Source organism: Physeter macrocephalus, chromosome 7 (assembly GCF_002837175.3).
Source record: "Physeter macrocephalus isolate SW-GA chromosome 7, ASM283717v5, whole genome shotgun sequence".
Classification (NCBI taxonomy): Eukaryota; Metazoa; Chordata; class Mammalia; order Artiodactyla; family Physeteridae; genus Physeter; species Physeter macrocephalus.
Window position 1 is genome coordinate 27,779,230 of NC_041220.1, and position 13,474 is coordinate 27,792,703.

General features: G+C 43.4%; 1 protein-coding gene across 1 annotated transcript; it reads left to right on the top strand.

The window, feature by feature from the left end:
• The first annotated feature begins 4,665 nt into the window (after positions 1 to 4,665).
• Positions 4,666 to 13,273, top strand: C7H4orf51 (chromosome 7 C4orf51 homolog). The gene is given in 3 exon segments (XM_028492545.1): positions 4,666 to 4,892; positions 9,403 to 9,463; positions 13,166 to 13,273. Coding segments are annotated over 3 exon segments (396 nt in total).
• The last annotated feature ends 201 nt before the right edge of the window (positions 13,274 to 13,474 follow it).

A 13,474-nucleotide genomic window follows, 5' to 3' on the forward strand; every position in this document is an offset into this window, starting at 1 on the left:
TTCTGGCTGCACTGCGCAGCATGCGGGATCTTAGTTCTCCGCCCAGGGATGGAAGCCGTGCCCTTTGCAGTGCAAGTGCCGAGTCCTAACCACCGGACTGCCAGGGAAGTCACCACACTTCACACCCTTGACTGTAGTTTTACAAATAGCCTTTCAACTGGTGGGGAAGCCCCACTGCCTTCTTCTTCTTCTGCAGGAGGTTTTGGATGGTTCTTTTTAAAAAGTTGAGCTGTAGCCTACACAGAGCTAAGTGCACAGACCCCAAGTGCACATTTCACTTACTCTTTATGTGTGCGCTCGGTCCCGTCACCAGCGCTGCCTCACCAGCCGCCAGAAGCAGTGGACGAAGCCCCTTCGTGGTGTGAGGGCTCTGCGGGTCAGGAGCCGGCCGGCCGGCCGGGGACAGCTCGCCCCTGCTCCACGGTGTCTGTGAGGAGCTGGCGCTGCAATGCACCGAAGGCTTGGAGGCGCTCCACTGGAGCAGCCGTCCTCACGTCTTCCGGCGGATGCTGGCTGGGCCTCAGCTGAGCCGCGGCCGGAACCCCTGCACGCGGCCTCTCCACGGGATGGTTTGGGCTTCGTCACGGCATATGGAGGCTGGGTTCCCCGCTGGAGTGTCCAGGCGGAAGTGCGCCCAATCTTTCCGTGGTCCTCTCTCTATTGATCGAGGGCTCACAAAGGTCTGCTCACGTTCAAAGGCATGGACTATCCACCTCGCACCTCAACAGGAGCTTCAAGTCCACGTTGTGAAAACCTTGTGGGAAGGGAGAAATTGACGCAGCCGTCTTTGTACAATACAACCGGCCACATCTGCGGAGCCACCCCCCAGGTCAAGGTGTGAAATAGCTCCAGTGACCTGGTGGCTCCTTGGGCCCCTTCCAGTCCATGCCAAGCCCTGAAGGTAATTACTGCCCTGATCTCTATGACACAGAGTAGTTCTGCCTCATCACCAATATTACCCGAATACATAAATGGAAGCCTGCGGTGCGTGCTTTGGGGTCTGGCCTCTTGGGCTCCACATCGTATCCTGAGAGACTGACCCGTATTGAGCGGTCAGTAGCTTGCCATTTTGCACCGCTGTGCAGTACTCTGTTGTATGACATGCACTTTGTCCGTCCCACTACGGACAATGGTAGGTTTCCATTTAGATCATTATGAATATTCTCGTACAACTTTTTGGTGTGCATAGCCTCTCGTTTCTGTTGGGTATATACCAGGAGGGGCACCCTGGGTCATAGGATGTTCGCATATTTAGCTTCAGTAGACACTGGCAAACAATTTTCCAAAGTGATTGTAGATTTTACTCATCAGCTGGAGCGCCATCTCGCCACAGCCTGTAATTTTTAGCCATTCAGTGGCGGGGGAGGGGTGCCTGGTGCCATCTCACTCTGGCCTGTCCCTGGTGACTGATGGTGCTGAGTCCCTTTTCCTGTTTATTGGCCATTTAGGTAACTTTTCTAAAAGTGCTTTTTCAAGTCCTTCACTCATATATTTAAAACTGGGTTGTCAGACATAAGTGTCCATCAACAGATGAATGGATAAAGAAGATGTGGTATATATCTAGAATGGAATACTACTCAGCCAGAAAAAAGAATGAAATTTTGCCATTTGCAACAACATGGAGGGACTTGGAGTATATTATTATGCTAAGTGAAATAAGTCAGACAGAGAAAGACAAATACTGCATTATCACTTATATGTGGACTAAGATATCACTTATATCTAAAAAATACAACAAACTAGTGAATATAGCAAAACAGAAACAGACTCACAGCTACAGAAAACAAACTAGTGGTTACCAGTGGGGTGAGGGAAGGGGGAGGGGCAAGGTAGGGGTGGGGATTAAAAGGTACAAGCTATTAGGTATAAAATAAGCTACAAGGATATATTGTACAACATGGGGAATATAGCCAATATTTTATAATCACTATAACTATTTTATAATAACTATTTTTTAGACTAAATACTTATAATAAATTCAGTTAGTCTGTTCTACTTCTTTTCTAATTTGAAGTCCAACTTATTCTTAACAGACTTGTTCAACATCTAATAGACTGACGAACTAAGCTATAATCTCATCTAAACCAATATTAGACATTTTCACTCAAATTGTTAAGTTTCACTACTCTTGGTTCTTGAGGTTATAATTGTTAAAATGATATCGTTATTGATTTTGGGAGAAGAAAAGAAAAGAAAAATAAAGGACAGGAATGTGATAATAAGGTATATTTATACCCTAATTTATTTTTTAGAGTTTATTTCATTACATAATTGCTTATAGACAGCCACATAATCTAAGAAGAAAATTTTAAAATGCTTTCTACAGATAATCTTTCACAATCTGTTCTATTTATTTTCTTGCCTCAAAACAATATTTACTGCTAGCAGAGATTGATTTTTTTTTTTTTTTTTTTTTTTTTGTGGTATGCGGGCCTCCCTCTGCCGTGGCCTCTCCCGTCGCGGAGCACAGGCTCCGGACGCGCAGGCCCAGCGGCCACGGCCCACGGGCCCAGCCGCTCCGCGGCACGTGGGATCCCCCCAGACCGGGGCGCGAACCCGGTTCCCCTGCATCGGCAGGCGGACGCGCAACCACTGCGCCACCAGGGAAGCCCTAGCAGAGATTTTTAAACCACCATTTTTGCTAGAGTGGCTAAAGGTTTAAGCATCGAAGCAGTTGCCACCTGACACTGGGTACGCCGAAAAGAATTGGGCAGCCTGGTCTGCGCTCCCCACCTTCGCTCTTTATCTCCACCTTCTCCTCTCATCCGGGTTTCCCGAAGGAACCTCCAACTCCCTGAGAAAAAGCAGCCAGCTCTGCGAACATCGGCCTAATCCTTCTAGGGCAAATGTGCTTATGTTCCAAATTTCAAACTTTTAAGGAAAGATACTTCTACTTTTAAATACTAACAAGTATTAGCAAGTAATTTTACTCTCGTAGTATGTCAGCCTCACTTCAAAGGACTGTTTAGGGACTTCCCTGGTAGCGCAGTGGTTGAGAATCTGCCCGCCAATGCAGGGGACACGGGTTCGAGCCCTGGTCCGGGAAGATCCCACATGCCGCGGAGCAGCTAAGCCAGTGCACCACAGCTACTGAGCCTGCGCTCTGGAGCCCGCGAGCCACAACTACTGAGCCCACGTGCCATAACTACCGAAGCCCACGTGCCTAGAGCCCGTGCTCTGCAACAAGAGAAGCCACCACAGTGAGAAGCCCACACACCACAACGAAGAGTAGCCCCCGCTCGCCGCAACTAGAGAAAGCCCGCGCACAGCAAGCAACTAAGACCCAACGCGGCCAAGAATAAATTAATTAATTTTAAAAAAAGAATATAATCTCAAAAATAAAATCAAATAAAAGACTGTTTAAATTCATCTCGTATTCCCAGCATTCAAAGATAGACTGCCTCATGTAACCATAGAAATATGTTGATTCTGGGGCTTTTCCTCAGACCTATAGTCTGTGAAGGGAGGGCAAGTCCTCTGCATGTTTAAGGTGCCCCATGGGTGCTGATCCAGCCATCTATGGAGAATCCTTTTTTTTTTTTTTTTAAACTTTTTGGTCACGCCATGCTGCATGTGGGATCTTAGTTCCCCAACCAGGGATCAAACCCACGCCCCCTGCATTGGAGGTGCGGAGTCTTAACCACTGGACCGCCAGGGAAGTCCTGGAGATTCTTTTTTTAATGCTGATGATGGATCCACTCAAGGAGTTGCTGATCAAGGTGCTGCAGGACATGTGTTTCTATAAAGAATCCCACAGGTTACGTGAATGAACACAGAGGGTTGAGAACTTCTGCCCAACATTGTAAAGCAACTATACTCCAATAAAAATTAATTAAAAGAAAAAAGAATTGATCACAGAAAGGACAAAAATAGAAAGATCTGTTTCGATTTGCCAATGAATAACAATTGTGTGGAGAAGGAGAGGCAAGCGTATTAACCAGGTTTAGAGTAATTATTAGTGAAGGATAGAGGAAATCAGGTGAACAGAAGATTCTAAAAAAGGTTCACGGTGGTGTTTCAGTGACCTTAATTCTTAACCCTGGCTGCTCTTTAGAACCTTCCAGAAATAAGCTTTTGAAAATTACCAAAGCCTGGGCCCTACTCCAGACCAAGTAAATCAGAATCTATGGGCTGGGGTGCTGATTTTCCCAGCTCCTGGGGCAACTTCAGCATGCTGCCAGCTTCAGCATCATTGCTGTATGACACGCAAGAAGCCGTTTGAGTCACCTGCTATCGTTGACATCACTAGAGGGACACGTTTGCCTCCAGACCCTTGGAGGCCAGTCTTTAGAGGAAATGAATGCTTGGCACCGTCCTCTTGTTCCACGTCTTAAACCACCGTGATTAGGACTCACTCTTTTATTTATAAAAGCAGTGGCCACCTGCTTTCTTGCCATAATTTGTAGCAGTATATCGCTTACAGCGAAAGCCAGAAAGTTATATAACTTCTAAATTTGCTAGTTGAAATTTGGGGGGATGGTAGGTGGTATTTGTGGAATTGTGTGACCTGTTGCTTGGCAACTTTAAGAGAGTTCAGCTTCTGCATTCTGTGAGCTGTCTGAGTCACAGAGTTTGGTGAGGCGGGTCAATTAGTTCTTGCTACAAACAGGAAATTAATTCTTCCTTATGCAGAGGGCTTGAAAAGTCGTCCTTCCGGAACAGGCCATGTCACACTTCTTGTGCTTGACTCCACAGATTCTTCTGCCCTTTAGCCCTCTTACTTCTCAAGAGTTTGATCTGATCCGACTGAAGGCTGGAGCATCTTGGCAGAATGCAACAAGGTGGTCAGATTAGTCTGTAACAACGTACGCGGGCAGTTACCGGAAAAAGCAGCTGGATGATTCCACGTGCGGCGGACTTCAAGCAGACCAGCCCTGGCCTGCGTGTAACCAGTAAGATTCCTTTGTGATTCACCCCTGGCGATGTCACTGCTAAATGTCAGTTACCAGCTGAAATTATGTTTGTATTCTCTATTTAGTACTCCTAAAATTATGCGCAACTACCTTTACTCTTGAAAAGTTAAAATATGAGTATTCGGTTAAGATGTAGGTATTTTGTCTTCTCTGCTCAGCAGAGGTGCTCCCGAGAATCTCACTTTGTTTCTTGTCTAGTTTTTCCACTTTGGGGAATTGAAAAATTCCCTCGGAGCAGGAGGAACGTCGACTAAATCCTCCTCTGCCCTCCACCATGAATTGTCTCTGGATGAATTCAAGTGTTGGGGGCCCGAAAGACATATTCTGAGTGTTTACTATAAACCAAGCCCTATGACAGGCCCACAGAAAACATTAAGTTCAGTTTCATATGGTAACTGAAACCACAGAAATAAGTAACCAGCACAGGGGAAGGAGATTTTATCAGTGTCTGTGGCGGGGGGAGGGGTACTGTGTTTCTGCAAAGAGCTCTGTAAAGCAGCTTTCCTCTGAGCTGGTTTAGCAGGTGGGGAGAGAAGGGAGGGCTGCCTGGAGGAGAGAGTGCACAAAGGCAGAGAGCACTTAATCCCAGGTGTTATCTGAGAGCTGCGAGCAGCTCAGTGAGTTTGAGACAGAAAGCATTAAGTGAGGATGTGGAAAAGATGAGGATCCGTAATGCAATATTTCCCTCTGTAGGTTGTCAAATATCTTGTCCAAATTCTGGAAATCTATTTGAAGATCAGTTGGATTATTGGCTCCAACTTGAGACGTGAGGAATAATTCAAATAATACCCTAACAAATACTAGTTATTTTGCCTTCCAGCGCTTTCCAAATTATCAAAACAATGCTTAAAGCCAAAATGTCTCAGAAGTACTTTGCAGTTGGATGCCTCGTCTGGTGTATTCCAGTGAACTACACAGTCACTGCATTTTTAATAGCTCTTGAGTATGTTGACACCTCAATTAACTTTGGAAGTCCCTTTGCTAATTCTGTGAATTTTGAGGCACCTCTAGGCCAGCAGGGGAATCTTCAAGGCAATGCTTGCTTCCCTATCTCAACCTTGGACTCTCTGAGGTATACAAACCCAGAAAATATGAAAACTGTGACTGGGCCTTTCAGAAGAGTCCCAAACTCTTTGAAAAGCAATGATTTTCCCTTCTGCATTGGTACTTATAGAGACAAATCCCGGAATGAAAAAGCAGCAGCATGTTGGATCATGCTTCTGATATGAAGAGGCGCTGTGCCAGGGCTTACTAAAAGGCCACGGGACAAATAGGGAGCATTAGTTTGTTACAGCAGCAATAGAAAAGTACAGGCGGACCTCAGAGATATTGCAATTTGGTCTAATAAAGTGAGTAACCCAATAAAGCAAGTCACACAAATTTTTCGGTTTCCCAGTACATATAAAAGTTATGTATACACTATACTGTTAAGTGGGCAATAGCATTATGTCTAAAAAACAATGTTCATGCCTTAATTTAAAAATACTTGGTTGCTAAAAAAAATGCTAACCATTATCTGAGAACACAGGGTTGCCACAAACCTTCAATTTGTAAAACACACAGTATCTGCAAAGCACAATAAAGCCAAGTCCAATAAAACAAGGTATGCCTATAACACAGGTAGATGGAGAGCAGAAACATTTTTATAATAAAGGAAAGTAAACATTTTTATAATAAAGGAAGGCGCACAATACAAAATTTTCATGAATCTTTAAAAGCAGGAAATATAAAAGAAAATTAGTACATACCAGACCAGATTTTCACTTACCAGTGAAAACACTCAGAACAGTGGAGAAAGGTCATGTTTGCAATCCCAGGTAGATTAATTAATTTGAGCCAGATGCAATTTTTAAAATGAAATTTTAAAAAAATGCCACTTTGCTAAAATATGTCAAGTTTTTAAGAATAAAGATAATCAAAGATGTGTAAGATCTCCACACAGAAAACTATAAGACATTAGTGAGAGAAAATAAAGATCTAAGTCAATGGCGAGGTAAACCATGTTCATGGATTAGAAGATTAAATATTATAAAAATATTATTTCTCCCCAAATTGATTTATGCAATTCCAATAGGTGTTTTTGTGGAACTTGACAAGATGATTCAAGGCCAGGGAATAGCCAGGACACTCTCAAAAAAGAACAGAGTAAGAGGGTTTGTTCTACAGATAACAAAATTTACTATAAAGCCTCAGTAATTAAGTCAGGATGGCATTGTGGCACAAAGATAACAAACAGACCAATGGAACGGAATAAAGAGCCCAGAAACAGAACCATGAATATATGGGCACTTACTTATGAGAAAGATAGCAGAACAGTGGAGAAAGGTCGTGTTTGCAATCCCAGGTAGATTAATTCCAGATGAATTAGAGGCCTAAGTGTGAAAGGCAAAACAGCGAATCCATTAGATGACGACATAGAGAATATCTTGTTGATCTTGAGGTTGGCAAAGATTTCTTAAACAGACACAAAAAGCACTAACCACAAAGAAAAAGTGAAGTAAATGGGACTATCTTAAAATTAAGTAGTTCTCTTTAACAAAACACACCCTTACAAGTATGAAAAGGCGAGCTACGGAGAGGAAGTCAAGATTTTCAATTCAGTGACTGACCAAGGGCTCATAACTATGATACATATAAAAAATTCCTACACATTAGTAGGAAAAAGACAACCCACTAGAAAAATGGAACAGAGACTTTGAAATGAAGTTCATAAACCAAGATATCCAAGTGACCAATAAACTTATCAAAAGGTCCTTAACCACATTAGTAATCAGGAAATGTAAATTAAAACCACAATGAGCTTACTCATGTCATCTTCCAGAAAGGTTAAAATTAAAAACACCATTAGGGCTTCCCTGGTGGCGCAGTGGTTGAGAATCCACCTGCCGATGCAGTGGACACGGGTTCGTGCCCCGGTCCGGAAGGATCCCGCATGCCGTGGAGCGGCTGGGCCTGTGAGGCATGGCCGCTGGGCCTGCGCGTCCGGAGCCTGCGCCCCGCAACGGGAGAGGCCACAGCAGTGAGAGGCCCGCATACCGAAAAAAATAAATAAAAAAATAAAATAAAAACACCATTAACACTAAGTGCTGGTGAGAGTGTAGAACAATGAGGTCTCTCATGTACATCTGGTGGGAATGTGCATTGAATTGTTTTCTTTAGAAAAACAGTTTGGTCTTGTTTTCTAAAGTTGATGCTATAAATTTCCTAGGACTTAGCAGTTCTAAGTATATACCCAGCTGAAAGGCATTGTCACACATGCACCAAGAGACATGTACAAGTATGTTCATAGCAGCATTTTTCATAATAGCCAAAAAACTGAAAACAAGCCAAATGTACAATATGTACTATTCATCTAGAGCAGAATGCATAGACAGTGCTGTGATCATACAATGCCAGTGTAAATGAACAAACTATGGTTACACCTTGTAATGACACAAACATTCTATTGAGCATTTTGTGCCAGATGCAATACGTATTGTATTATTCCATTTACGTAAAATTAAAAAAAAACAGTCTAAGCCAAATATAGTGTTGGGTATATCTGCCTGGGTAATAAAAAATATAAGGAGAAGCAAAGAAATGATTCCCATAGAAGTCAGGAAACTGGCCCACTGATTACCTGCCTCAGACCTTCTGCCCCAAACCTATTGGAAAAATAATTACTGGGGTTGGGCTTAGAAATGTACATTTAAAAATTAATACCCTCTAGTGATTCAATTGCTGCTGTAGGTTAGAAGAAGAAAGATACAGGGTGGGCCACCAGCTGTCATCTCAGGAGTTATCAGGGCTAATCTGTGGGCTGAATACATGTCCAGGAGCATTTCAGGACGCTTTAGGCTGAGATAATTCCCCTCTATCCTTACCTCACACACACATTCCAGGTCCCCGGAGCTCGGAGACCATCCTCCCCCCAATCAGAGGCCCTAAAACAATGGCCCCCATGTGTTGCCCTCTAGAAATTGATGACCGTGCTTCCTGCCAAGCCAACTGCTTGCCTAAAACAGGTGTCATATCTGGATTCAGGGAAACTGAACTACAGATATGTTTTGAAAGACAGACACAGCATCTGTGAATCCCCAAGTTACCCCATTGCTACTAAGTTTTCCTGGGAAACCAACATAATTACTGTAATACTTCCTATTCCATTCATAGCACTGATTTTATTTTGAAAACAACTCTCTAGCAAAGGTCTCAGAAATCCTGTGAAAACAATTTTGAACTTAATGTTTGAGATTTTCACGTACAAAAGTTGAACACTTTACCCTTTTATGACAAATCAGGGACCAAACAAATCACTAAACACAATGAGAAAGTCCAACTTGTGTTGATTTAATGAGATTTTACGGTTGGGAGTATGGAAAGAGAGGAAGAGAAGAAGCGTCGAAGTTTAAGAAATCAAATGAAAGGGTGAGTGAAAAGCCCTGTTAAGTCCATAGTCTGTGACTTATATAAACCCATAAGCTTATAACTTGTACTTGCTCTCTTTAAGATGTCATTGCCAAACTGCTTTGCCCGCAGGGCTGGTCTCCAAGAGACCACAGATGTTAAAGGTAAGTGCAACATGATCAGTTCTGAGCACAGCCCTTTGGCCAAGTTTGCTGTCTTGATAACTTTTATGTTCTTGATTGTCATCCAGATGGTTTCCACTTGCCTACTAAAGGCAAGGCATCTCTAGCAAGAAAACGAGCATGTTCCACTCTGGATCTGTCGCTCTTAAAAATAACAGTTATTCCAGGGCAAAAAAACTTCCTCCTCCATGTTAGTCCCAGAATGTACCTTCTGCCAGAGCTTGGAGCTCTAGGTAATGGAATCTGAGCTTTACTGGGTACATCAAAGAACTGGGAAGAAAAACCAAACTATTATAAACCACCAACTAGGAAACTCCATTTACTAATCTATACCCACCTCCACCCAGTTTTAGTTAAATCAGGATAACGCTAGCTGCTATAATAGATAAACCTCCACATTCCAGTTGCTCAACACGTTAAAACACAGTTTTTTTCTTCATCTAAAGGCCCAGGAGGGTGTTTTGAAGACAGACCTTCCACAGGGTGATCTAAGGACACAGACTTCCTTCATCTTGGGGTTCCACATCCCCTGGGGCCCCAGAGTCCTTTCTCTCCATCTGGCGGGAGGGGATAAAGGGTAGGGAAGGCGCCCCTGCTTTTTCACCGTTTCAGCCTGGACATGACTCGCATCTCATATGCTCACATTCCAGTGGGAGAAGTGGTCACAAGACCCCACCTACATGCCAGAGAGTTTAGATTCCTGGGCTGGGTAGACTCTTCCCAGTAACAACTGCACACTGTGGAAGGGGACAGCTGGCCCTCCTGCCACACACTCTGATTTTGGGGGAAGAAACACAACAGGTTTTTCTCATATAATTTCCACCTCTCAGGGTTCAATCTTTGAAGGTTTAATAAGACTAAAGATTATCTCAAATTAGGATTTTTAAAGCACCTTATAAAATATTCTGTTAATACTTTTTGTTGTATTTGTTGTTCAATATGTACCCATGTGTTGTGGGAGGAGGGTGGATGGTGTCAGGAACCATCCTGCAGCCTCATGGGGTTCTCCTAAATAATGGACCATCACTATTCTGCTGGCTTTCTTAATAAAATTGAACTTTATGGGAATAGTGCATTTGAAATGGGTTTTATGTGTCCCTGTATGGTTTGTTGAGGCAAGAGACAGGACAGCTAACCAACTGTGCTATTGTTAAAGTCAGGAAAGACTTTCTTTCCCCGTTTGCAGTAATAAACGTAAAACTGAAACACACTACATAGCTCAGAGACAAGTCTGAGCTAGGGTAGGGGAAATTAAATTACTTACCACTGTACTATAGGTATTGCTTTGTTTGCCTATATCTCCTCTCCTGTCTTTATGGTAAAGTATTGGTAGAGGAAAGGTAGAAAGGACATAAATGTTTTATTCATAATGATGACTTACTAATGGAGCTCACCATGTTGCCTTTTTCACTTTCCTCAAACGGTCATTTAAATTTAACTGATGACTACACTTTTCATTAAGAGGTGACAATACATCAGAGTAGAATTATTTAATTTGGCCAGAGGATAACTCCCCTTTGTGCTTCTTTTCAATGTCCATGTCTAATTTTTGGATGATCAACTTTGTGCTAGAAGCTTCTAATGAAGGGAATTGAAACGCGAAGCCAAGGCTCAGATTGTCAGCACAAGCCCACTGGATAAATTTGCTCACCACTAGTGGACATTGGTCTGTTGACTGTCTCTTTGTAGAAATGTGTCCATTGGGACTTACCTGGTGGTGGCTCAGTGGTTAAGAATCCACCTGCCAATGCAGGGGACCCGGGTTCGAGCCCTGGTCCGGGAAGATCCCACATGCCGCGGAGCAACTAAGCCTGTGCGCCACAACTACTGAGCCTGCGCTCTAGAGCCCGCAAGCCACGACTACTGAAGCCTGCGAGCCCGTGCTCCGCAACAAGAGAAGCCACCGCAATGAGAAGCCCACGCACTGCAACCAAGAGTAGCCCCCGCTCACCGCAACTGGAGAAAGCCCCCGCGCAGCAATGAAGACCCAACACAGCCAAAAATAAATAAATTTTTTAAAAAAAGAACGAAGAAGAATTGATAGCAGATGAGAGATGTCATTTAAATTTTTTTTTAAAAGTGTCCATTCGTAGATATGCAAATCAGACAGGCTGTTCTTAAGTGTGATTCACATCATCAGAGGAAAAACGTTCTCAAATTCTTTTTCACGACTACCTTTCAAAGAGTTCCATCTTATTTGTTCTGCCTACGCTAAGGCAGGTTTTCCTTTTGCATCACTATTAATTTTCTTTCCAAGTGATGTGGTTGTGGCTTTTCCCTTCTTTGGCCCCTCATATGCTCATCTCTCATGTTCAAAGAACAAAGCAATAGCTAATAAGAACTAAAATCAAGGATCCTCAAACTGCAATACCACAGACAGAAACTGTTCAACAATTCAGCTTTCTCGAAGACAGATTCTAGCCAGTTTTGTTTAATTAAAAAGCTTCTCTCCAGCAGAAGCAATTTATGAAGAGAGAGGCAGGATGCGGGGCAGCTGGGGTGGCTCTCACGGGCCGTTCCTTTCCCTCTTCTCGTTCTTAAGGCCATGCCTTTGTCCCTCCAGGATGAGCCCAACTTACCCTTGCAAGTGGGTACACTGGGCTCTTTGATTCTTGTTCTTCCAGGAGACGCAGTATGTACTAGGGAAGAGGTTATCTGTAGCATGACCACATCAAAGCCCAGATGTGACAGCATGTGTAAGATCTTCTTGGGGTCATAACAAATTCCAAATCCCTAAAGCAGCTACCTGGAACTCTCTTTATGGTATATGGCCTTTTACAAGGATGACAGAATCCAGGAAAATATTTACAAGGACCAAATAATATTCTAAGAGGGCAACATGAATATGGTTCGTCATGTTACCTCAAGGGTGTGTGTGTCCATTTTTAACATCTTCTTTTTCTCCTATTCTTTTTTTTTTTTTTTTTTTTTTTTGTGGTATGCGGGCCTCCCTCTGTTGTGGCCTCTCCCGTTGCGGAGCACAGGCTCCGGACGCGCAGGCTCAGCGGCCATGGCTTCACGGGCCCAGCCGCTCCGCGGCACGTGGGATCCTCCCAGACCGGGTCGCGAACCCGGTTCCCCTGCATCGGCAGGCGGACGCGCAACCACTGCGCCACCAGGGAAGCCCTCTCCTATTCTTTCACTCTCACTTTTATTCTCCTGCAAAGCCTTCTCCAAACCTCAAGAGACTTAACAAAAGTAAAGAGAACTCACCAGACCACCCGTAAGTCATGTCTTTACACGGGGAGGTCTTAAAGCATAAAGATGATGTCACTTCTCTGTTTCCTGTCACACTTGCAATGAAATCTTAATTCCTTCCCGAGGCTGTAAAGTCTTGCACAAACGGGACCCTGCCTATGTGTCCAGGCTCATTTCATGCCTTTCTGCTTTTGGTCACTCTGTTCCAGTCACATTGGCTTCTTTCAGAAACTTGAAACTGCTAAGCCATTTCCCACTTCAGGACATTTGCACATACATTCTCTTTGCTGGAATGCAATTATCTCAGCTCTGCTGAGCTGTATCCTTCAAGTTTGAATTTAAATGTCACCTCTTCAGAGAGGTTTTCCCCGGCCACTGCATTTAAAGTCAGTTCTTCACACTCTTTGCATTTTTAATTTCCATCTTAGTTCCTAATTTGCCATGTATCATTGTATCCGTTTACTTGTTATCTCTTTCCTCTTCTAGAACATAGGCTTCATGAGAGAAGGAACTTGTCTGTCTTCTTCGTCTCTGTATCTCCAGCACCCAGGACAGGGCTCAGTACAAACCAGATGTCCTTTAACTGTATGTTGAACAGTGGTTTTTATGGACCTTCCATGGTTGACTTTTTCTTTCCCATAATATATTTCCTTCTAGAGGCAGTTTGTTACATAGAATTTGTCTTCCCAAAGGGAATTCATAAAGTACCTTCAAAAATTAGAATGTAGTTTTTACTGGAGCAACCTTTCAAAAACTTGTGTTTCCACGACCCAGCAATCCCACTACTGGGCATAT